The sequence below is a fragment of the Rutidosis leptorrhynchoides genome, chromosome 10, assembly GCF_046630445.1.
Source record: "Rutidosis leptorrhynchoides isolate AG116_Rl617_1_P2 chromosome 10, CSIRO_AGI_Rlap_v1, whole genome shotgun sequence".
Taxonomy (NCBI): Eukaryota; Viridiplantae; Streptophyta; class Magnoliopsida; order Asterales; family Asteraceae; genus Rutidosis; species Rutidosis leptorrhynchoides.
In genome coordinates this window covers 53,047,638-53,074,765 of record NC_092342.1, presented here as the reverse complement: position 1 = coordinate 53,074,765, position 27,128 = coordinate 53,047,638, and the positions used below count along the sequence as shown (strand labels likewise).

General features: G+C 31.9%; 1 protein-coding gene across 3 annotated transcripts; it reads right to left on the bottom strand.

Annotated features, from left to right (window-relative positions):
* Positions 1 to 3,010: 3,010 nt before the first annotated feature.
* On the bottom strand, positions 3,011 to 10,114 carry LOC139872590 (aladin-like). Of its 3 annotated transcripts, none has more exons than XM_071860501.1 (15): positions 10,009 to 10,114; positions 9,824 to 9,879; positions 9,578 to 9,724; positions 8,570 to 8,684; positions 8,354 to 8,456; positions 8,077 to 8,250; positions 7,632 to 7,690; positions 7,450 to 7,537; positions 7,298 to 7,373; positions 6,411 to 6,510; positions 5,042 to 5,093; positions 4,569 to 4,706; positions 4,315 to 4,402; positions 3,861 to 3,928; positions 3,011 to 3,411 (listed from the first exon to the last, which is right to left on the bottom strand). In XM_071860501.1, the coding sequence occupies exons 1-14, from the start codon at positions 10,064 to 10,066 to the stop codon at positions 3,866 to 3,868; spliced, it is 1,317 nt and encodes a 438-aa protein (XP_071716602.1). In that variant the 5' UTR covers positions 10,067 to 10,114; the 3' UTR covers positions 3,011 to 3,411; positions 3,861 to 3,865. The 3 variants fall into 3 exon arrangements, with proteins under 3 accessions (XP_071716602.1, XP_071716604.1, XP_071716603.1); XM_071860503.1 differs by having other exon boundaries at positions 10,045 to 10,104; XM_071860502.1 differs by having other exon boundaries at positions 9,980 to 10,082.
* Positions 10,115 to 27,128: the final 17,014 nt, after the last annotated feature.

Genomic DNA, 27,128 nt, shown 5'->3' with positions numbered 1-27,128 from the left:
GAACGAAGAGATGCTAATGGATCTTCGTACATGCTTAAACTTGTATCAACTGTATGACTATGATGATCGATGGGTATGTAAATTAAATCCGGACAGTGGTTACACTGTTAAAGCCACACGAGAGGATATTGATCGAACACTCCTCCCGTCATCTCATGTGAATACTATTTGGTTCAAGTTCTTACTGCGGAAAGTCAATATCTTCTTATGGCGACTTAGACTGGACTCTCTTCCTATCCGTTGGAATCTATCCGATAGTGATTAACTCTATTATTGTATGTCCGTTGTGCAATAATGATTTTGAAACTGGGGAGCATATCTTTTTTGAATGTTTGTTGGCGACTGATTTGTGGCATAAGGTGCGGTTATGGCTCGATTGCAACTTACCATTGATTTCATGGGGGATACATTTGGGTCAAAGGGGTACGTTTAACCACCTCATCTAAGCATCGGATCACGGCCATTGTGTGTACAACATTATGGGCAGTTTGGCGATATCGAAACGGTGTAGTCTTTAATAATCATTTTGTAATATTAGTAGTCTTTTTTATGTAATTAGATTACTTTCTTATCGTTGGATTAAACATATGGGTCATTTAGTTTCTAATTGGAACTTATGACTTTCTATGTGTTTGATTAATACATTAATTCTTTGGCCGTTAAAAAAACAAGAATAATATCGAGTAATGGGAACGTTATATATATTTTGCTAAAAGAAATCTCAAACGACATTATGAGTTTGTTACCTTAGAACAATAAAAGTAATCCACTATGTTGTGAGATTCAGTCATAGTGAGATTCGAAGATGACTGACTAGAAACCATGTTACTACTAATTTCACGTGTAATAATAACAATTATTATTAATTACTATATATGTCATTACATGTATTTACATTTCTCTATATTAATCCAATCTTGACCCTTTCTATGAAAATCGGTTGTTTTTATAAGCTTAAAGTTCTAGTATGAAGTTTATGTTTAAAAGCTATAGCCAATGACAATACTAGCATAAGGTGTTGCAGTTTGAAAGAGGCAAAGTATGCCGAGAAAATTATAAACATGAAATCCATAAGTAAAATATTTGTGTCAAAAGTGATTTCAGAGGAGGTTGGTTTTGTAAAACAGGAAAAAAAATAAAAATATATGACATCATTAACACAACAATGGGAAAACATATACTACAACCAATATGCAAGTAATAAACAAATTTATGAAAGGTAATACATACAAGTATACAACCTTATAACCCACAGTTGACTTGCTTGATTTACTTGCTGTTAGTTATACCTCAACTGAAATTTAACAGATTATGGTTACCTTCAAAGTACAGGTAAGTTGGATAAAATGAACTACAGGCTCATTCATGTTTAGGTTCCTATTATTAAATATTAATCCTTATATTAATCCTTATACCACTAAAAGCAGAGGCCAAACTTTGGTCATTTGACACTCCCCACGTTATCAAAACGACACCACCACCAACTTTTAGCAGAACCAAACTTTGGTCATTTGACACTCCCCACGTTATCAAACCGACAACACCACCAAATTTTCACTTCAGCCCCCCTTTCAGGGTTTAAAATGTAAATTTCTCAGGGGTATAAAACGTAAAATTATTATTATCATTTTATTAAAGAAACATACAGAAACTCCGCCCAAATTTTTAACGGGTCGACGCGAGTTAATTTTTTCCGACATCACAGTTCAACTCGAAATAATTTTACGAACAAAAAACAACTGGCTATACTCGAAACGGACACTTTTTAAAAAACGCTAAATATATCGGCATATCTTTCATATATAACGCACCCGCAGCACCACGTTTTTGCTCTTGTAAATACATAACGCTACATTAGATATGAGTATGCAACCCGAAAAGCCCCGCCGCATCGCGCGGGCCGATCTGGATCTTGTTAATATACAAAGCAACATATCAGTTCATTACCGGGGAACAGGCGGTGGTGTAGGCTGATGGGTTTGCCCAAAAAATCTGACACCTAGCGGTCTGTAATACCCGCCATTTCCACTTTGCTGCTGCTGCGGTTGCTGAGGTGGTTGATGGGTCGGCATCATCGCATTCATTACGATATGTGACCGCAAAGACAGCGGCGGTGGCGGTGGTGGTAGACCACTTGCACCATACCCATATGGGATACCACCCATCCTTAAACCAGAAGAAGGGTTAACGAATTGGTTCGGCGGAGAACTTATGCCGCCAATCGATGATGGTGGAATTGGCGGCTATGGATACGTAGTTCAATAACGTGAACTAACAGCATCAGAATTGGTTACATCTGGTGTTTCTAGTTTGGGTCTTTTTTCTGGAGGAAATATGGATAAACCAGATGAATTAAAACCGTTACTGATTGAGGCGGCTTCTTCTGCAACTAGAGAAGAGAGAACAGACGTAAGCAGCAAGCTTTGCAGCAACAGCAGCTGCAGCCGCCTTCGTGTTTTCTTCCTCGGTAATATGTGTTGTTCCGAAAGATGCAGAATGGTTTGATTGTACGTTTCGACACTTCTTAACTGTCAGTGCTCATGTAAGAACAATTCCGTAAATCCACAATTGATAACGAACTTGAGTCAAGTCAAGCAGAAAAGGATCATTTGACAATACTAGTGTATAGTTTATAGCAAAAAGTTTCAAGTTATCAAAAGTCGAATCCCTTAAATTATACCCCTAGTCTATAGTTTAGTGAACCTGTTTGATTACGAGAATAACGTGTGTAGACGTTGATTTTATTGAAGACGATTCAACCGGATGCAAGCTTATATCTAATATATATTTTCTCCATCGTTAACCATAAGGCTTAAGGCTTATTTGACTGTAACTAACCAATATTTTAAATCTCGAGCAAATTAGGCGTTCAACCGGTCAGGCCCAGAGAGTTTTGCCCACAAATCGGTTGAACCGGTCAACCCGCTGATTTGGTCAACCATCCGGTTCAACACTAGAGCTAGGTTTTAAAACCTTGAATCAACTACTACTGCTAAATACAAATACCTTAAAACTTCCAGCACAAAACACCATAATAATCCGCATCTGACACCAGATGGGCGGCGTCACATTACATATTACATATGATTTAAAAACGCAGCCACAGAATTCCAAATAACTATTTATATAAAAAATCTTTACATAACGATATTAATACGGATTTCAAGTCTCCAAGACTGGAATCTGAGAAGCACATTGAACAAATGTCGCTAAATCAGGAACAAAATTGCCATCCTTTCAAGATCACTTTTTATATCTTCTACTCTTGAAGAAAATCAAGAATCCTACTATAATTTTTAGTCTAAACAAATTCCGAATTTTGTAACCGAAAATTCTGACATTTATGTAGAGGCACTTGAGAACAGCATATGAAGTTTGACAGAGGGGTAGGCAGTGAGCATATACAATACACTGTAACAAGTATGTAGAAGATATAATTATCATCAGAGTGGGGTCTACCAGATTGGCATACGAGTTCAAATAAGCCCGGTAAGATTGGGTCGACCCAGTATCCATAATTTTTATTTTTAAATGTCGTATAAACTGATGTGTTAAACAACGTTCACAAACAAGGTAGCATTTCACTAATATCCTTGTAAACTTATTAAAAAAAACAATTTTAAATTTACATTACACTATTAATTTAAATCTTTGAATATTAGGATAAAAAGGTTTAAAACATCAAATCACTTTTGGTGACTTTCAACTCACTTAGCTCGTTCCTGTTTATGCCCATTTTATGTCATTCGACCCATTCGAGATATATTGACCCAAAACTGACACTGTATGTATTGAATGATCATCCCTTGTACTACCAAACATAAGCTATGAAACCAGACAGAGTATAATTAAGTAAATACCTGAACTAAGCAAGTAGATGTGAACGAATCACGAGGGGGTATGTGATGCAAATTCCAGTGCTCCAACACTGCATACATATAAAGTTGATAAATCTTCGTACTCTATCATTATAAGTTGTAACAAATAACAATACTGAAATAAGTCTGCGTAGGTTATAGGTATTCATGCATGTATCTAACAATTTTGCTTCTGATTCTCAATTTACTTGGGGGGTCAAAAAGTCAATTTCATACATGCTGCAACAAAACTGATTATCTAAGATTATATAAAAATTAGCTATTTAACCCTTCTAACATAATCAATTTCACATGCATTTGACACCCATTATATACAATATCAGTGAGAAATAAAAGTGGATTGCTTGTAATCTAGACAATACTACATACTTTCTTTTTCTCGATGGCCATAACACAAACAAGTCAGCTATGAATATAAAGGTGATAAAATACTTACAACGGATAACAGTGGCCCCTGTTTGTACTTGTCGTGGAACGAGAATGTTAAAGGCTTTGAGTCATCTCCAGGCCCTCTAATGAAGCCACTGAATAACAGAGAATTCAATATCAGCTGAAGCTACAAAGAGATTTCTTTCACTTTACTTTAAAGCATGTCTACTCAATGAAACTCATAAAATCCAGGCCAAATTATAATTATAATAGCATATTAATATATACATCATAACTATTTATACAGTAAAATTTACTAACATTAATGATGGAGTAATGAGTGTAGCCCTTTTGATATCATAAATCGCGATTAGACCCTTGTACAACTCATTTCCATCTTTGTAAGAGACAGCCAAACGCTCTCCAGAAGCATCCCATGCTATCTTCTCAATACCTCCACTGCGATATCAAGGAAGAAAAATAGACTAATTGTTACTCAGTTGTTACATCAATTATCTTTTATAGATACAGATATTTGACATAAAAAAGTTTGCATTTTATTCAAACTAATAAAGAGAAAGATAGACCAAGTAACCAGCAGCAATAAATCAACATTTTACATTAGCAACTGTAAAATCTGTGAATTACACATTTTGGACATATATATAGAAAGAAAAGCAACTTGGTTGCATGATACATTCGTAGCAACAGAAGTAGGCTCGTTTGAGACTATATAAAACGAAGAAAATAAACGCTCAAAATAAATTACCAGAAAACAACTCTTATGTCTTTACCTATTGGTTAAAGATTTCAACTCCGGCAACTCAACAGGTAACAGGTGTGCATCTGAAGAAAATAGCCATGAAAAATGGTAAACATGAAATCCAGACTCATAAGAATGGTGACATAGAAACAGCGACTTAACAAAGTTGCTTCTTAACAAGTACCGAAGTACAAACAAAAAAATTGACCAACATTTTTAACAAGTTAGATTTTTGGACACGCAATTCGAGAATAAACGCACAATAATTGGTAATGCTTCTGTATATATGATCATCCAAGGATATTTAGTACTTTCTTAAAATGTTGGGAGACTTGTGAGTTATTCACAGTATCATAACATTTAACTTGATCTAAGGGTTACATATAGTCTTGGGCAATGAGTTTTTGCTAGATTTAACACGCTTTAGACCTCATTCTGCGGATTATAAAGATATTGGAATTATAGGAGTTGTTCACACTTGCCAAAAGCTTGTAAACTTAAATGTGACAAAATACAAACAATAGTACACATATTAGAGCTTTTCCAAAAAAGAAAGTCTAAACGTTTTAGAGGTTTAATCATTAGAATTCAAAACTTCTAGGGCTGTTGTAATTCTCAGATATCTTACTTGAGATTATCTGGGAAGTTTACTAGGACTCAGATAATTTGTGTAAGTTTACTTCAGTAATAGGTGTTTAAAAGAGCCTTTTTGTGTGCGTCTTCATGGCCAACAACCAATCAAATCGACTCACTAACAATGATTTGTCATTTTAGTTGGACTATGACTCCTTAATTCATTGGTTAACTTATCAGTGTACAGATTGACCATTTAGTTTCGGACTACTTTAGAGTGACTTGACCATAACATTCTTATAGTTCACAAGCCAGAGTAGCTAGAAAACCTCATTAACTCTATGATTAATAACCACTACCAAAATCTTTTTAGGGATCCAAAAAGTCAACAAACACTTCAACTCATAGAGCTAAAGCAAACTAAACACAAACAACTTAGTGTATGCATATTATACATAATCTATAATATATAATCCCTTACTCTAAAAGGGTAAAACTGACCCTTTGATGACACCCCACCGACCAATCCCATGGTCAACATAATTGTTAAAAGAACATTGAGATCGGAATTGAACACATGACCTCTGCATTTATGTTGTTGCATGTCCCACGCCGCTAAGCTACCATCGAATGAACTTATAATCCCTAACTCTAACAACAGAAAACAAAACCTAATACCTAGTGCCTTCGATTATTGACATATTAGAAAGTATTACATTTTATAGAATACCTTGCAAGTTTAGACAAACACAACCACATATACAACCATACAAATGCCGCTTTGCATACAAGTAGAGTAGAGCAAAAAGAAACTTAAGAACACATACCAAGTGATGGAGGCTTTGTAGCAAAGTGAATAGACCCTAATGTTAATGATTCAGAAAAAGCAATAACAATCATACGCCCATCAGGATCCCATGCTGCTCCCTGTATTTCAGAGATCATAACACATGTTTAGAATAATGTGGCATTGCCTCTATATAATCCTTTCAAATATCAACAGGGAGATAACCCCTATCATTCATAATGAAACAAGCTACATGTAGAAATTAAAATAATTGATCTTTATAATCAAATAAATGGCAGGTGAAGGCCAATGTAACGATAGGTATTGATTTTAGAGAAGATTGCGTAATCGATGATTAGTTATGTATATAATTCAGTAATCAATATCCAGATTGTTTGTCAAGCATTAAGCAGAACTAGATGGTTGCATGGCCTTCTAACGCTCAATGACCACAGAGGACTAAGCACATACCAAAAGGGACAGTGAATGATTCAATTTAATTTATATATACACTATATTTATTATATTTATTTCCAGACCATGAAAAATTAGATATCTAATATACCTTACATGACAATATTCATTTCCCAATGAAACAACCACTATCAAAGTGCTCAGATATTCCCTTTTGAGTTGTCAAAAAAACTGCTTGACCTCAAGAAAATACTAACCATGTACTTACTGATAATCTAAGTAAAAGCAAACCAAATTATAACCCTCACCAGTGAAAGATATCAGTAAGTCACGGGTTCAAGTAGCAACTAACATACATACTTAAAGAAGTTAAAGTAATATGAAAAACAATACTTAATTAACCTCAAACCTACCATGTGGTACGATGATGTTAATATGTTATATGACATATCTACATGCAACAGAACAATATTGATTTATATTAAGAAAAGAAAGGAAATACTAATTGCTAACCGTAACAAAACCACTTGTTGAAGACCATGGTTCTGACGTCCATGTGTTTGTCTCCCACAGATAGAATGTTCCATCACTGCATAGGAATACTATCAAGGTTTAATATGTCTTAAAGATGAATAGAGAGAACAGATTATGAGATAGGACATTACAACTTTGCAGCAAAGAAATAATCTCCAGTAGGAGACCACTTAAGCAGCGATATGCTCCCTAATCCTCGTCGAATGGGTGTACCCTCTCCTGTAAATTAAGAGGAAGAATTTAAAAATTCCCTCGAGCTTATATGAGTAAAATAAGAAGTACAACTTTATTTATCACACTATCAAATGCATACCTTTAGCAACATCCCAGATTGTGAATGATGAGCCCTCATATGAGGCAGTTGCTACATATGTGCATATAGGTCAAGGAAAGTAGTATGGGAGAGTGTACAAAAATGGTCATGTTGAATGACAACATGAAATTCAAGTTCTCGAAACAATCTCAATGTAAGATAAGATTTCATAAATAAATTAACATGTAGTACCCGCAAATTCTTATTTTAACAAACAAGTAGGTCTGTTCGGGCTACCCAGGAGGGCGAGTAATGCGACCCGATACTCTAATGTACGCAGTCCAGCAAGGGAGTAACCCTGATTGTTTCCAACCCATCCCTGGCCATCACTAAAGATTCGTCCTAGACAGGATTCGAACCTGAGAACTCTTGCAAGGAACTCAGGCCCCAACCACCACTGGGCTAACAAACAAGTCTACTTGAAAAAATAGGCAGATTAGGATATCTTCCATCTGGACTCCATGATAGTGCACTTATTTGTTCATCTTGTTGGCTTCGAAGAAAATCCACCAGAGACCACCTAACACCAGAACCTCTAGAGAGGCTGCCAGAGTTAACCCCGGGTCTCACGCATGCAGTATTGCCTGGATATGAAGCAGCCCAAATGCATACTCCTCCCCTGTTTGTATGAGCAGAAAATTATAAACTTGCACAATATTTTAACTGCCACATAAGAATCAGATATTAACTCAGTGAAAGGTATGAAGGTTAAAGATACTAACTTGCAGGCTACTGATAGGGTCTTTCCAGCATTCGGCCTCCATTCCAAGAGTTTAACGTCCCTTTGAAGTTCATTCGACAGAATACAGAGATCCTTACCCTCCCCTAATAAACATTAAAGCATCGCATAACAAAAAAAAAGATACATGAAATATGAAGACAAGATCTGAAAAAAACAGCATGGGGAAAATGTTTGCTTATTTCAATATGTATCTCACCTGAATCTCCATAATCACGAATGGTTATTTGGTTCGGTGCAGACACAAATGCCAAAATATCTTTTTTCTGGTGCCAACTAAGGCATCTGAGATCAACATTCGGCAATAGTTTCACCTGCAAAAGATTACGTAGCCGGAACAAAATTAAGCCTCTAACAACTTCTTCATATGACCATTCTTATGATCAAAAGTACCAATCTATATGAGAATCAAAATTTATCAACACCGTAGCTGGAGCAATTATTTCACATACTGTAACACGTATCACTGAGATATAATTCTACAAAAAAACGTAAACAGGACAAGAGTACCAATTTATCAACACTTCAGACATATATTCTTTATCATTCTTTTTATGTGTAGTACAATTTTATCTTCGCTTCACGTAGGCAATAAGTATTTCCTCACGGTCATCTTTTCACATTTACATATTCAATTAGGACCATTAAGAACTTCATTTTAAACTTTGAAACAGAATCAGAGGATACCCTAATTCAAAATAAGCTAACACGAAAACACGTATCACTTCATAGCTCAAATAGAATCATAATTGATTCATGCATCAATTCATCATTCTAACAAGCACAACAAACCTACACTTCAAACCAGGGGCGATTTTATGTAGGGGCAAGGGGGGCACCCGCCCCCAGTGGATTTGCAATTTTCAGTGTAAAAATTTCGGATTTTTCGACTTTTCCCCAAGTGGATTTTTTTTGCCCCAAGACCTACATATTTTGCCCTAAAACCTTCAAATGTTGTCCAAAACCCATCAAATTTTGCCCAAAAACCTTCAAATTTTGCTCAAAAACCTCCATGTTTGTCCAAAAACCTTCATATTTTGCCCAAAAAAATTTGCTAAGTTTTAATACAAAAAATTCACCCCCAGTGAAAAAAAAATCCTGCCACTGCTTCAAACACTATCTTAATGAAATCACACAAACAAAAAAGCCATAATTCCACCAAATCAATAAATAAACTACTCTACATGAATACTTACAACAGACTTACATCAGTATGACCAAGGCTTTTAAGTGGACCATAAGATACCGCTTTAAGTAACTTCCGTAAGCCACTCACAGGCGGTTCTACGCCTCTATCCGGACTTATGGGCGCCGGATACTCAGCCTGATACGAAATCGGACTGAATACTGCTCCCTAGATTTTAAAGGAACAAACAACAATCTCTAATTAATTAATTAATTAATACTAATAAATGTAATAAAATATATGTAAAAAAATGAATAAATAACTTACGATGATTTTTCCGTAAGTTTCCTTTGCTTGATCATCTGATAGACTTTCAGCGGTAACTGAAGATTTATTAAAAATAAAAAATAAAAAATGAATATTAGCGATTAACTTCAGTGATTTTAATTTAAATACGCATTATTACATTTACATTTACATTACATATAAAAGTAACGATAGAGATGATATACTCAAGTTTCTGTTGATTTCGCATACAGTGACTGAACCTGGCTGTGGAAATGAAGGCATTATTTTCAAGGTTTTTGATTTTGCGAGAGTGAAAGTAGGGCTTGTTGTAGCAGCAGCAGGTTCTTAATTTCCCCCCTTTTCAGCTACTGTACTTTATTTGGATGTTCACCTTGTTTTTTTATTAAGGTACACAAATGACCCCTTTACTATTGATTAAGTTCATTTTTTTAATTACAATGCTGTTTTTGTTACATGTTTGGTACAAAATAGAGTAAGTAGAAGGTTTTTCCTGTTCGGGCTACTCGGCGAGGCGAGTAAGCCGACCTCGTACTCTGATGTACGCAGGCCAGCAGAATTACTCGCTGGTTGGTTCCAACCCATCACTCGCCACCACAAAATATTCTTCATATATAGGATTCGAATATGATACCTCTTGCAAGAATTAAGGGTGTCGACCACTGGACTGTCTATCGATGGTATGTTTGGTACGAAATATTTTTTAATGTAGAAAAAGGATTTTGCACATGCTATATATTATTGTACAATTTAATAATCACGGGTTAGAAAGTGACTAGAATACAATAATTTAATATATGTTAACGACAACCCTTTGTACCTATGGTTTACATCAAATTATACCAATGATCCATATCTATCAGTAATTACGCAGATCGTCCTTTACTTTCTATGTAATGCACATTGATAGTCCTTCTCTTAACATCTATTAAATAATTTCTTTAATTGTTATAATGTGTGAATGGTAGATACATTTTCTTACCCACAACATCAATCTGCATATTTCATGTCATCCTTCTTCAAAGACTAACTTTTCTCAATCCGACTAAAATAAACAGATGAGCATTAACGTCAGTTATTCTCGATACACTTTTTATTTCTCTACTTTATTGTTTTCAGTTTGGTAAGTCATGAGTTGTTTGAAAATTTTTATACGCATTAGTTCCGTGAATTTTTTAGATTTATGGTTATTGTAAGGATTATAGGTTACGAAAATATTGTTCCTGCATAAATGATTTACAATTAAACTTAATCTATCATTTAAACTCAATCTATATTTTTTGCATAAATGATTTTTTATCTTTTTCAGTTTTATTTATCTACTTTATTGTTTTCAGTTTGGTAAGTCGTGAGTTATTTGGTAAGTCATGAATTGTTTACAAATTTTTATAAGTATTAGTTCCGTGAAATTTTTAGAGTTAAGGTTATTGTAAGAATTATAGGTTACCAAAATATTGTTCATGCATAGATGATTTCTTATTAAGCTTAATCTATCATTTTAGCTCAATCTATATTTTTTGCAAATGTTCGGAATCTTTACTTAAATCATTCATTCAAATTCTTAAATAGAATATTGTTTTAGGATCCTTTCGTTGATGTTCATAGGAAAATGTTTTTTTAATAGAAAAGGGAAACAAAATTTTGTGATGCTTTTTAATTCAATTTACGTAACTAGAAAATTGGCATTCATGTTTTCTCATTAATACTTCGTGCACAAAAAAGTGTAGGATCGAATGCATTGTGATTTTTCGAGAAAGGTGATAAAAATAGGTAGGTTGATGGTGTGGAGAAATATATGATGAATTTATCCAAGTTATCCTCATGTCTATCACATATGTTAAGAGTTAACTAATGAAAATGGAGGGACACTCGTTGTGCGTTATATAAAAATTCAGGGACGACCAGTGTAATTACTAATATATACAGATCATCGATATCAATATACATTATTTGTTGTAAATCATATGGACCATTTGTGTAAGTTAACTATTATCTAAAACACAAAGTGTATCAATAATTAACATTTCAAGTTTTACAAATACACGAAAAATTTCATTTTCTACAAATCAATTACAAAAATTATCACTTATTACAAATTAACTACATAACTTTTTAAATTTTAATAATTACTTTATTATTATTAATTATTATTATTATTATTATCATCATCATCATCATCATCGTCGTCGTCGTCATCATCATCATCATCATCATCATTATTATTATTATCACTATTATGTCTAGTTATTACAAATCAATCACATATTTTTTTCACATTATTAAGTGTTTAACTTTTTCACTTAGTACAAATCATTCACGTAACTTTATACTTTTTATAACCAATCATTTAATTGTGATTATTAATATATATATATATATATATATATATATATATATAGGGGCAGGATTAATGGGGAAGTAACCAATCGGGGGAAGCAAATTTTTTTTTTCGATTTTTGAAAAAACTTTTTTCACGAACATTATAGATTGGATGAAAATAAGAACATTTAGAAAAGACACTTCGTGATGAATGTTATTATTTTGGCGGTAAAACGATCGACAAAAATAACATTCAAGATAATATTGTTCGTGAAGAATGTTAACATTTTTTTTCTTCATGTTTTGTGAAGTAAAATTTAGCCCGATTTAGAGTTTAGGGTTTAGGGTTTGGTGTTTTGGGTTTATTCCATAAACCCAAAACACCAAACCCTAAACCCTAAACCCTGAACTCTAAACCGTTCGTGTTAAAAACTCGATCTAAATCCTAAATCTAAACCCTAAACCCTAAATTTCTAAACCCTAATATCTAAACCCTATAAACCCTAATATCTAAACCCTAATGTCTAAAACCTCAACATACGCTCGAAAAACACGATAATTGTTATATATTACTTCTTCGAGCGTTTTTCCTCCAAAATAATAACATTTATCACGAAGTGTCTTTTCTAAATGTTCTTATTTTCATCCAATCTATAATATTCGTGAACAAAGTTTTTTCAAAAAACCAAAAAAAAAAAATTGCTTCCCCCGATTGGTTACTTCCCTCTTGATCCTACCACTATATATATATATATATATATATATATATATATATATATATATATATATATATATATATATATATATGGTGAGGATCCATGGAGAACTCATGGTAGTAGAGAACACATGGAACTCGTGCAGATTCACTAAATCTGCGTGCAGATTCACATATTTTTTTTTATTTTTTTGCAGATTTTTTTTTTCTGTTCAGATTTTTTTTTTTTGCAGATTCAGTCAAGATTGACGATTTTTTCCAGTTTTTTTATGCAGATTGAGTCAATCTGCGTTTTTTTTTTTTTTGCAGATCGACTTTTTTCTGTGCAGATTTGACTTTTTTTTGTGCAGATTGAGTAAATCTGCGTGCAGATTGACCTTTTTTTGCAGTTTTTTTTTTTTTTTTTTTTGCAGATTCACTTTTTTTTCTGTGCAGATTCGCTGTTTTTTTTTTGCAGATTGTATTTTTTTTCATAGATTGAAGCTCAATCTCCACATAGATTGAAGTTCAATCTATGAGTTCTCTACATACTCTAGTTCTCTAGGGATCCTTTCAATATATATATATATATAAAATTTTCAAGTTTTGTAAATGACTTATAAGAATCGTTGATGTACGTCTCACTTTTTTATGGGGCATTTGGGTTCTTTCTCTCAGACAAAGGAACTAAAAGACAAAAATGGTGAATACTTACTTTATCACTTATTACAAATCAATCACAAAACTTCTCATATATTACAAATCAACCATAAATATTATTGTTTAATTTTTTCACTTATTACAAATTAACCACATTATTTTTTAATTATTGGAAATTAACTATAGTTATTGTTGTTGTTTTATCCCCAAAAAACAATAAACTATAATCATTGTTATTGTTGCTATTATTAATATAATTGTTATTGTTATGTTATTATTTTGTCTTTTTCCTTTTTTTAAACTTTGAGTTTTTTTTTTATCAATTTCAATTTATGTCATTTGCTTCTATTTTTCTCTCATGTTTCTCAATCGAATTACCTAACGTTTCTCCACCACAAAGCGAGGGCACCCCAACTCGTTTACTCTATACGATTAATATAAGAATGTTAAAATAAAACTAAAAGTTAATAAATTAATTTATCAATTCAAAATTACATCATATATGGATCAGTACATCAATATATAAATCTAAAACTAACGGTAATTAGCTTACTTGTCAAACTCTCATTAGTTAAGCCAATTTGTTATTATTTTATTAATTTATTTACGAATTAATATGATAGTGCCCATTGAGTTGATGACATGGCGCCAACCTTGAATTCTAAGTTATAATGCCCTAGTCGCTTCATATGATGGAAACAACCAATAGCTTATGAGACAATGAAGGAATGGCACGAACAAGCTCACTTAGCACGAGCATCATTAATTAGTTAAGGCGATCAAGAAGCGGGCGAAAAAAAAAAAGATGAGTAGTTAAGTTAAAGTTTGGGGGATCAAGTAACGATGAATTCTTTACCCCCAACAATTTAAAACATTTAGGAAGATGTACCTTAACGAAATCAGTTACTACCCAATGAGAATGTACCTTTACGTATTGAAAATGTACCTTAACGAGATCAGTTACTACCCAAGTTAAAGATCCATCCAGTCTTTCACTAAATTTTTTAAATCCTTATTTTGGAGACTAGAAAGATTTAGAATGGGGAGTGTCCACACGAGCACCAATGGTAATTGCGAATTCGTTCGATCGTTAGTTTGAAAATATCTTATTACATCGATCAAAGCAAAGATGAGGTATGCTAAGCTATAAAGAATACCTAGTTAAGTGGCATAACTTACTCGATAATGAAGCAATCTGGTAGGCTGAAGAATTGTTGGGGTTGTTCGTGGACTAGATCACGAAGAATCATGAAGATGGTTGATACCGCCTCATTTATACTTGTTTTACAAACCTTTTTAAGGTGGTATCTTCCCCATTTAAGCTAATTTTATTTGCGTGAACTTTTAAAATATTATGTGTTTGAAGTGGTTTATAAGAGTTTGTAGGTGAAAAGGTGGAAATTGGTGCTAAAATGATCAAAAGTTGGAAGTTAAAGGATGAAAGTGCAAGAAAAAACAAAAGTTGTTGATCCGACCAAATAGCCGCCGACTATCCATTTAGTCGCCGACCGAGTTGAAGATTCAAGAGATGTGAAGATGCATGAAGGAGCCACTGACTATCCAATTTACCGCAGGCTATGTCAATAGCCACCAGCGGGAAGAAATCCAAAGATGAAGAAGTTGTCGGATACCACCAATTGAAGGATTTGACACGTCATAGGGATATTCGAGAAGCAAGGAAGAATCACCGGCTAGCTATCCTGGTCATCACCCGTTTATTACTTGAAGGTTAAGAAATTTGCGTGTTTTCACCGTTTGGGACATAACTCCTTCATACAGACTCCGAGAGAGGTGAGTCAAAATCTAAACGTCTGTATTAAACAGATATAAAAATTTCATTTTGAAGGTACCAGAAGATTATGTGGTCACAGGTAATGTAGGTTTAACACCAAAATTGTTGGCTATTTTGCGATTTGAGAAAATTTTTAGGGTTTTTTCACTATAAATAGAGGGCTTGTTTTCATTATTTGACACACGAATGTTCAACTTTTCAATCTGTTTTTCAAACCCTTCAAAGTTTTTGATTTTGAGTTTTTAGTTTAAAATTTTTAGTTTAAGTTTTTCATTTCTTTTCCAGTTAGGATTAACACCCTAACACCTTCTTTTCTTTCTTTTTTTGGTTAATTTGAGTATTTTATTTAATTTTTTTCTGATTTCTTTTATTGCTTTCATTTATAGCTTTTTTTAAATTAATGTCTTTTGTTTACTTTATGTCTTTAATTTCTTTTTCTGCTTTCTTTTATTTATATGCCTTCCTTAACTCGATTAAGGGCTAATCTTGATACTGTTCACTTGGGATAATATGAACCCTAGTTAGGATTAAAACAACTTAAAAGAGTTTGACACTTGTATAGTTTAGCATTCTTATGCCTAATTAAGGAACCACATACTATCTAGAGGGTTGTGATAGAAAGGTATATCTAGGTCAAAGGTAGGGTTGAGGAACCCAATTAATTCAAAAACTTACCTCTACTTGTATTGTTATTATGTAAACCTATATAGTGTGAATATTATTAAACGTGAACCAACCGACAATAATAGATTTTCTAGTGTAAAACTAAGTCTTGAAGCCTATAATGAACTATGCATTTTTGTATACTTACCGGTAAATAATATAACGATTTGATTAACCTAGTCAAGTAACCCTTTTAGGTCATATTTATTAACTAGATCTTGTTTTCATTATTTCTCTTACTAGTTGGTCTGACTTAGTGAGTAAAATAGTGAGCTAAAATAGAAGTCATTTAAACCTGTTTTCAAAGATTAGTCCGAAGCTACGGGTTGACGATCCACATGAATATTACTTTCATTATATGTCTTTACTTTATTAATTTAAAATCCTTATTATTAAAAACCCCCCAAATACATAGCTTAATCATTACTAACTAATCTATTAAATTACCTTTACTTTGTGAAATGAACTTGACTAACCTACTCCCTATTCCTACATTAATCGGTACTAGTTGTATGTAATGTGTGATAATAATTAGTGGTTTGTTTTGTTTATAAATTTAAAAGTTGTATTTCACACATAAATGGCACCACGAGGTGAACTTTGGTTAGGGAGAGTTTCACTAGCCACTAAGTTAACTAAGTTTGTAACCCAATATTGAGATTTCAATCAAAATCCTGGAAAGTTCAAGAGCCCTATGGAAGTTCTCAGAACACTCTCCTTGGTTCCTCCTTGGAAAGGTGTGAAAACTTTAAATGTATATCCAGAACCATGTATATACTTGAACTTTCTAGCACTTTGATCATTACCATTGATTTAGATTAATCTTAGCCATCCATTTTGAAGTAAGAATAGTTTAAATAGGGTTAGCTTCACTTGGCAATACACACCTCAAAGTTCTTGTATTTTTCAAGTAAAGTTCTCCCAATTAGTATATATATTTTTCGTAATTTCCACTTGTTCGATATTGTATCCACTTTAACGTTGGAAATCTGAATAAGATTGACTTAAAAGAGAGTAAGTATTGCATGGGGAGCTTGTCGATATATATCCGTAAAATATATACTCATAACCTTTGAAACTAACTTACATGTATAATGAAAAATACTTTTCTTTATCAACAACATATTTGTAAATAGAAAAAAATATTTATAAATCATATAACTTAATTTTTAAATATATTTGAGATAATAGTCAACACTATGTATATATAGGTACTAGGTATATATTATATACAGAATATATTTAAATTTGTAACGACCCTATTTTATTCGGTATCTTTTCCCGTTAAAGATTTCACTTTCGTTAAATTGGTATCTTTGCCATGTCATTTCTATATGATTAAATATAATCTAATAATATAAATATATTGCAATATTATTTGTTAAATGAAAATGTTTATTTAAGTGTTATTACGTTCTAGCGTATAACAATTAAAATTCGATAAATCGTCTCGGTTTCTAAACCAACGATTATATTTTCGTGATTTCCAAATCCGAATTATTTTAATACGATATTCCAATGTCGTATGCATCAATAAAATATTCCCATATTTTATTTCGTGGATCTTTATCCTTCTCGCGTGTTTAAATCGCGTAACGTTATATTTATCAGATCGCGTTCGTTTAATCGTTCGGGCAAAATTATAAAACCAAAATTTGATGAGTGGGCTCATCTAAGCCCAGTTCGGCTAAACCATGGCTCAAGGGCCCAAGGTTTGTCTATTTTCCTTTTAATTAAATCTAGCTCGTGTTCAAATTAGGAGTTTGAGATAAAATCAAATACTATTAAAGATAATTTAAAAAAATATATATAATACTCTTAATGAGTATTTCGGCCGACCCTTACGGGCGTATCCCACCAAAAAGCTTTTCCTTCCTATTATTTGATATTATCTAACTTGATTTGGGATAATCTCTTATTTAACAAAAACACACAAGATAAAGTTTCTCTCCTCTCTTCTTGGGGATTTTGGCCGCCACTTTCAACCTTCACCATCATCATCAATTTTGGATCTCATCTACATAATTGTTGATCACCATTCAAGTTGGTTTATAGATTCATGTTCCTCTCGATCCAATCATCATTTATATCTTTCTACTTTTCTTGTTAGGTAATTTTTCATAAACCCTAACTTTTCAATTATTAATTATTTATATGTTATATATCTTGTATGTTTAGTTATAATGTTTGATTATTGTTGTGGTGAAAGTTGGATGAATTAAACATGTTAAAAATCGAATTTTTCGGCTTTACATATTTCGATCAGCTGTTAAAACAGGGATTTCGGGAACCGTGCCACATTTTCTTGACATATATTTGTAGCTCATTGAATTTCTTTCATTGAGTAGTACAATTTTCATGTAAGATTCATGTTAAACGGATGAACTGATCAAAAAAATGTGAACGATTTAAGTTTTGATAAAATTAATTATATTACCAAAACTTAATTATATTATTAAAAATACATCTGCTATGGCCTTGAAAATCGTGCCCCTTATGGGCTGATTTGATGAGAACATGGTGTCGGTATCATTTTATGGACTCAAAAGTATATAAGATTCGTTAAAAACCGTTGAACGGTTAAAAAGATATGGTCAATTTAAGTAAGAATTAAAAATCAAAAATTAATATAACTACAACAGGTCACCTCGGGATTTGTGTCTGATTTGTGCTGTTCTTGACTTGATCAACATGTCGGGATTTTCGTTTAGACGAAAAATTATATAAGGCTCGTTAAAATCTGGCGTACGGATAACAAGATATGAATTAATGAAATCGTTACATAAAAACTTGTGTTATAAAAAAATACTTAAGTTATAAAAAATAATTATTATTAAATAATACTTATGATATTTATTTATTATATCTTTAATTAATACTTATGTTATAATTTAATTTTTTACTATAATTAATACTTATGACATAAATCATATAATTATTATTAATAAATACTTATGCTAATAATAATTAATAAAATACTTATGATATAAAATAATTATTATTTAATTAATAAATACTTATGAAAAAATTTAATTATTAAATACTTATAGAATTTAAAAATTCATTTAAATACTTATGATATAATGATTTATTTAAAAAACATATAATATAATTAAGATTTCAATGCTAATTAAAAAATGCTTATAATATAATTAGTATTTAATTATTAATTAAATACTTATGTTATATTTATTATATCATTTAATTTATGATAAATTAATTAAATTAATTTAATTTAATTAAAATTATAATGTAAAAAATTAAATTTTATTATGTATCATATTAAAATTAACTTACATTCAAAATCAAAGTTGACTGGAGTTGACTTTTGGTTCACTTTTCGGTTGACTTTCTCGTTTCACTTTCGATTGACTTAAGTTGACTTTCTAAATAAGAAAACTTTCCCGACATGAAAACTTTACAAAAATAGAAACTTTCTAAAAATGGAAACTTACTATAAATATAAACTTTCCTAAAATAGAGTCTTACTAAAAATAGAAAGTATACTTAATACTTTAACTTAATCAAATCTTTTGTTACCTAATTCTAAATCCACATCAAGCACTAGGATTATCATGCATTGACCTGATATAAGTTAGACTTTTATTTACTTACTTTCGTAATTAGTTTGGAGTCAAGATCATCTTGGATCTATTAATTATTCGTGTACGCGTGATATATCTTCTGTGTAATCTAAGGTGAGTTATAGTCTCACCTTTAATTTAAATCTTTCAATCTTTTGGGATGAGAATATATACTTTTACTTACATGTGACACACGTGCTTAAATTATTCATTATGAGCTGAAACAGAAATATTTACTAATTTGGTAACTTCTAACTACTAGTTTCTGACATCGGGGTAGGCGCAAATCCTTTTTTTTTAAATCAGTTTGGGATCACCCACCCGTTCATCTCCCGTAGTTGCATAACCCGCCCCAACTACTGTCCTGGAGAAAACCCAGACCAATTCGAGGGCATAGCCGTTAAAACCCCCTCCCCGTTGCCCCCACATTAAGCAAAAGGTGACCTGGGTAGATACTTCAGGTCGAGGGATAACATTGAGTGCAATGTTGCAGCCCATCGGAGGCGAACTCCTAACCTCTCGCTAAGAGAGGCAGACCACTACCAGTTGAGCTACAACTCAATGTTGTAGGCGCGAATCCTATTGATAGATCTTTCTGGCCTGACCGCCCCACCCGTGCTTGTCGTGCTAGTTTTCAACGGATGCATAGTACTTCGACGAATATACACATGTTTCCGTGTATATTTATATAGCTAGGGGTAAATACATATGAGTTAAGTTAAGTTACCAAGTTCTCAAGGAAAATGGAATAATATCTTTTATATGTTTCTAAAAATAATATCTTGTGGTCTAATTTTATACAATTCGTTATACTAAACATATAACCCACCAACATTATTGTTGACATTTTTCTCGCATATTTTATTCTCAGGTGATAATTGATTGTTTGCTTCCGCTGGTGTTTAGAGGTCTGAATATGGTGTAGCAGATTTACAAAACTATAATTTGCATTCGGATTCTTATAAATAATATCTTGTCATGGTTTTTAGTTGGCATTTATGTCAACATACTTCATTGTTGGTTTTATCGCAAAAACTTACAACTTATTTAGATTTTCATCTTTGGCAATCTTCTTTAAATATAATGAATGTTTGAAGGTTTCCGCACAAAATTCAACAAATACGTCATTTTATAGTTTTTTAGATCGATTAGTGACTTTCATATATAAATTAGAGGTTCAGGAAATCATACCGTTTGATTTTGTGGCATGATAAGCATATTCTAACGAGTTTTCCATTGACGCTGTTGTCCACCAACGTGTTTCACTGTCATAACTATCGCCGAAAATCTAACTGTTTTTTCTGAGTGCATATGTGATTCAGATGGTCGGTTGTACATTCTGTTGACATTAATTTATGCAATAGTTTAGTGGGTAGGGTTTTATTATTGTAATGTATTGTATTTAACTTTATTACCATGGTTAAGTAGTGTAACTTTTGTAACTAGGGAGGTTGTCATATATAAACAACCTCCCCACAACTTATGAATCTAGTTATCTCATTTACACCTTCACATCTATCTTACTTTCTCTCTAGTGTTCATCATAACTAATACCTCTAACCCACGTTAACACTAACAAACCAATCAGCTAGGCATCTAAAGGGACAAATAATTGGTATCAGAGCGGGATTTGCTATCTTGCTTGTAGATCCAAGGATTGAAGCCTATTGATTCGTGTTTTGAAGTGTTGTGTGTTCTTCGTTTTAGGTATCACGATAACTCGACTTTTTTATCATTTTTCTGCATGTTTTATCAACTACAACGAACCTACATGCATATAATCTGTTAATCTTGCTTGAATAAAATTGAATCTAAGCTAGAAAATTGCAGTTTGTTAATGCTTGAAATGGTTTATGTGTGAAAAACTTGACTCTATCTATAATCTGTTGACTTTGAGAAGTGTTATTGGAGTAAATTAACATGTTATTATCTCTTAAAATCGATGTATATGTTAATAATGGCTGGGATACATGATGATGTCTGTTAAAATTTGTATTTAGTTCATATTCATGTATTAAGAACATGTTTCTTCTGCTATGCTTGGTTTCTTAACTGTTTGATGCTTAAAACATGGTTTAATAAAAGTTTGCTTGTACAAAATTGCTCTATATGTGTTAAGGATGCTTAAAATATGTTAAATCTATTTGATTCATAAAGAGTTTGCCATCAATTCTTGTTTAATTCAGCCTTCAAAATAGAAAAACTTGTGTTTCTGTCATAGATAGCCTGCTCGAAAACCCCCATCTGGGTTCAAACTCGCTCGAAAACCACTTAGGTTTCACTGATAACAATGAAACCCTAAGTGATTTGCTCAAAAATCTTAAAATTGTGACCCACTTTGTTGATTTGTTGACTGAGATTTTGGCTCCAAACTTTTAGCTAGTGGATAATACCCACCAAATTCCTATTTAACCGTTAGTTTTTAAGCTTGAAAAGGACATGTCCTTGACATAATCCCTTAATTTATGTCATAAAGGATAAAGGACTTGTCCTTTTGTGCAAAAGCTTTGTACTTGCTTGTAAGAACTCACGTGCTAGGTTGTCTTTAATCAAGAAGTCAAAATTCAATTATTAAGACTTCAACTTCTCAGTTAAAAGGGCTCGAATACTTTGTAAATAATCTGAACAGTGCTCGAAAATAGTGTGAAATTTGAGACATTTGCTCGAAAACAGTTTAAAATCTGATACTTTTGCTCGAAAAAAGTGTGAAATCTTGGACATTTGCTCGAAAACAGTGTCTAAAATTTAAAGGTGTCTGAAAAACTGTCATTTACCTTGCAAGAAAACCCCAGGCTGCTCGAAAACTTGCTCGAAAACCTTGACTTTTATCATTTAGTGCTCGAAATCTTGGTTGTTCAGAAAACCTGGTTTTGCTCGAAAAGCACCTTGTTTTGAAGGCTTGGTTTTGTTTGAAACCCTAGTTTGTCTGCTCGAAAAATAAGTTATTACTCGAATACTTAACTGCTCTAAAACTAAGTCACTGCTCTAGAAGTTGGATTGTGCTGGAATACTTTACTTACTCGAAAACCTAGGTACTGCTCGAATACTTTGCGTGCTCGAAAACTAGAATAATGCTCGAATATCTTGCCTGCTCGAAATCTAGGTTTTGCTCGAATACCTGTCCTGCTCAAAAACTTCCCTTTTCATAACACAACAGTTTCCATGTTCAAAAATCAATCCCTGCTCAAAAATCTTGTTTGTTTTTGAAATATGGCTTTGCTCGAAAACCACTTTGTTCCATAAAGGTGGTTTTAAACCAAAACCCTAAATTCACTGCTCGAAATCCTTAACCCTTATTGCTCGAAATCTTAACTTGACAATCTCATCTAAACCTCTACTCTCTAGCACCACTCTGTTTCCATTCTTAGTTAAGATGGCAACTGCAAACCGTGCCGTAAATTTTCGACCAAATTTAAACTTACTCTTTATATGGTTTCGACATGATAAGCAAAGTCTACTAAATTGAATTTCAAAATTTTTGAACTATTTTGTGAAATCATTTGACCTTCGACCAGTTCCGACGATTCACGAACAATTAATTGTAACTTGATAGGTGTATATATATATATATATATATATATATATATATATATATATATATATATATATATACATATATAAATAATAATTGGAAACATAATTTTAAATATTGTATGTTGTTGTTACTAAAATTTATTTATGTAAATAAAAATAAAAATAGGATATTATAATAATTATTATTTAAAATATATCTCTATATATAAATAAAGTATATTAAAAATAAATATTAAATGATTGTAATACTCGTTTGATATGTCGATTGATATTAAGCAAGTTAAATTCAAACTTATGTAATTTTAAAATAAATGGTGATAGGAAAATGAGTTCTATAAATTTTAGGCTTATTAAAAATGTATTTAGGAACTATTTGTTAAGTTTTAACACTTTTTATATTTCACCCATAAATGAGAGGGACAGTTGATGTAATTTTTATTTAATAAATTAATGATCGAATTTTATACCATAATGACCAAAATAAATAAATACAGTTAATTTAAAAATATGAGATTTTTCTGAACACTTTTATTCGCCACTGAGTTACACAATGGAGTACGATATACCAGTCCGTGTAAACTGTCGGTAAAATAATACAAATTAAACGATGGCTTTACTGTTTTAAATTGAATTCACGTTTTTTATGTTTTTATTATTATAAAGTATCACGCACTAATTGAGGAATTAGATTACTATTTCCTTTTTGTCCTTCCTTTCTTTCTTACAGAATATAGTGTATATATATATATATATATATATATATATATATATATATATATATATATATATATATATATATATATATATATCCACATATAGACATTCACATAGGCATACATGTATAACCCACTTCTTTTGTGTTTCTTGTTTCCATCGCCTATCACCACCCTTTCTAACCATCATTGCCCATCACAACCTTTCACCATTTCGGTCACCATGTTGCTACAAATAGTTTCTGTTTTGACCGAGAACCAAACACTCATGTAACCCATCGACACCCAACACCACCCTTGAACCCGCCACCTAAACCCACCACCAATTACCTCCTTAGGACACCACAAAACCATTTATCTCTCTATTTCTTTCGAACACCATTTCAAGACCGCCACTTTCATCAAGCTAGACCATCGTCATTACCATCATGATCAAACCATCACCATTGTTAATCATGACTCAAACAACCATCACCGAAACAAACCCAAGAACCACTTACCGTATCGTTCTATTTATGACCAAGAACCCTCACCATCTCTCTATCTCTGCAAACGTAACCCACCTTCATCACTTTTTAAACACACCACCATGCCACCCCAATTTCTTTCTCTCTCTCTCCCTTCTACTTTAACCTAATCACCATCACTGTTATTTTATTTTCCTTTGTGATCATGTTTTTGCAACACCAACTTGTCATCATCCACCACGATCACCTCTCTCTCTACAAATTTTGTTTTCTTTATTCGTGAATAAAAAACCAATATCTATCGAACATCTTTAACTGCTACAGCTGCACGAACGAGTTGCTTCTATTAATGACACCCAACATGCACCATTCCTGTTGTTGGTCGCTTGTTTTCTGTTTTGGATCATGAACACCAACACCATCCCTTATTACGTTTTTATGCTACTGCATACGTATTTCTGATTTTACTATGAACAACCACATCTGCCACTCCTATTTAAATCTGTTCGAAACCCAACAACAAAGACCATCGCTACAGCTATTCATTTCTTATTTTTTTTCTTTCTCTACTGTTACTGCTGTATACACTCGTGTCCAACCAAAAAGAAGATGATGAAACAATTAAATTAATTTTTTTCTCTCCTTTCTTGTTGACTGTAACGAAAATGATGATGATGTATGCTGATTCAATTAAGCTCGAAAACCCTTTCATGATGTGAGACGGTGATGATTGTAAGATAACGAATGATGATCATGTTAAGGATCGAGATGATACAGTGATTAACGGGAGAGGATGACAAAGAAGATGATGATCCATATTAATGACGAGTTTGTGTTATGAATATATGATTTATGTTTCCTGAGAATCGTTAATAGCTGTTATATTCCACTATCTGTATTTCTGTTTTGGGTTTTAAACTCCTGGGTCGAATTAATTGTGGGCTGCAACATATGAATGGGTTTAAATGTTGGGCTGCTTGTAAGTGGGTTTTGCTTTGATAGAAGATGAAGGAAAAACCGAAATACGCGCTATATAAATTTTAATCAGATAATATAACAGAAATGAATGGGTAGAGCTATGGTGGAGGGTGTTTGTGTGTAGCGAGAGGTCTCGGGTTCAAGCCCGGTCTGGGACATTTTTTTTAGAAAAAGCTTTAAAGGTAGTTTATTTGTTATTATTATCATTTTCATTATTAATATTATTAGTATTATTACTGTTATTATTGTTATGCTAAGTATTGTTATTATTAACATTAATATTATGACTATTATTAACATAAATATAATTTTTATTATTATTATCATAAGTATTATTATCATTATGATTAAAACCAATATTATTATTATTATTATCATTATTATTATAAACATCATTATTTCTAAAACTATCATTATATTTAAACTTATCTTTTTATTAAAAACTACTAATATTATTAAAAGTATCATTCCTACTAAAATTATTATCATTAAAAACTATCGTTTTCTTTATTAAAACTTTCATTATTGAAAGTAACTTTTTTAATATTATTATTACTATTATTACTATCATTATTATTATTATCCTTAACTTAATATTATTACAATTATTAATTTTGCAAACAGAAGATATTTATATAAAAATATATTTATATATACTAATGTTACATAATATTATGTTTTAACTAATATAATATTATTTATCTCGATATAACGTTAATTAAATCATATATCAAATAAGCATTTTAATAGATTATAAGTATTAATAAAATTATATATAAATATTACTCTTAATACATAACTAAAAATATATAAAGTTGTTCGATTACCATTATATGTGTTAATATATATATATATATATATATATATATATATATATATATATATATATATATATATATATATATATATATATATATATATATATATATATATATATATATATATATATATATATATATATATATATATATATATATATATATATATATATATATATATATATATATATATATAAATGATATAGGTTCGTGAATCCGAGGCCAACCCTGCATTGTTCAGTATCGTCGTATGAATATTTTTACTACAAAATATTGTATCGTGAGTTTCATTACTCCCTTTTTAAATGCTTTTGCAATATATATTTTTGGGACTGAGAATACTTGCGCTTTTATAATTGTTTTACGAAATAGACACAAGTAATCGAAACTACATTCTATGGTTGAATGATCGAAATCGAATATGCCCCTTTTAGTCTGGTAATCTAAGAATTAGGGAACAGACACCCTAATTGACGCGAATCCTAAAGATAGATCTATGGGCACTAACAAGCCCCAGTCAGAGAATTTGAACTGCTTTAGTACTTCGATTTTATCATGTCCGAAGGGAGTCCAGGAATGATGGGGATATTCTATATGCATCTTGTTAAGGTCGGTTACCAGGTGTTCAATCCATATGAATGATTTTTGTCTCTATGCATGGGACATATATTTATGAGAAATGGAAATGAAAATATTGTGGTCTATTAAAATTATGGAAATGATTGTTTATGATAAACTAATGAACTCACTAACCATTTGGTTGACACTTGAAAGCATGTTTATTCTCAGGTATGAAAGAAATCTTTCGCTGTGCATTTGCTCATTTTAGAGATATTACTTGGAGTCATTCATGACATATTTCAAAAGACATTGCATTCGAATCATTGAGTTCATCAAGAATATTATTAAGTCGTTAATAGTTTGATATATTATGAAATGGTATGCATGCCTGTCAACTTTCGATGTAATGAAAGTTTGTCTTTTAAAAACGAATGCAATGTTTGTAAAATGTATCATATAGAGGTCAAATACCTCGCGATGTAACCAAATGTAATATATTCGTCCAGATGGATTAGGACGGGTCATGAAACTTTGGCCGTGGGC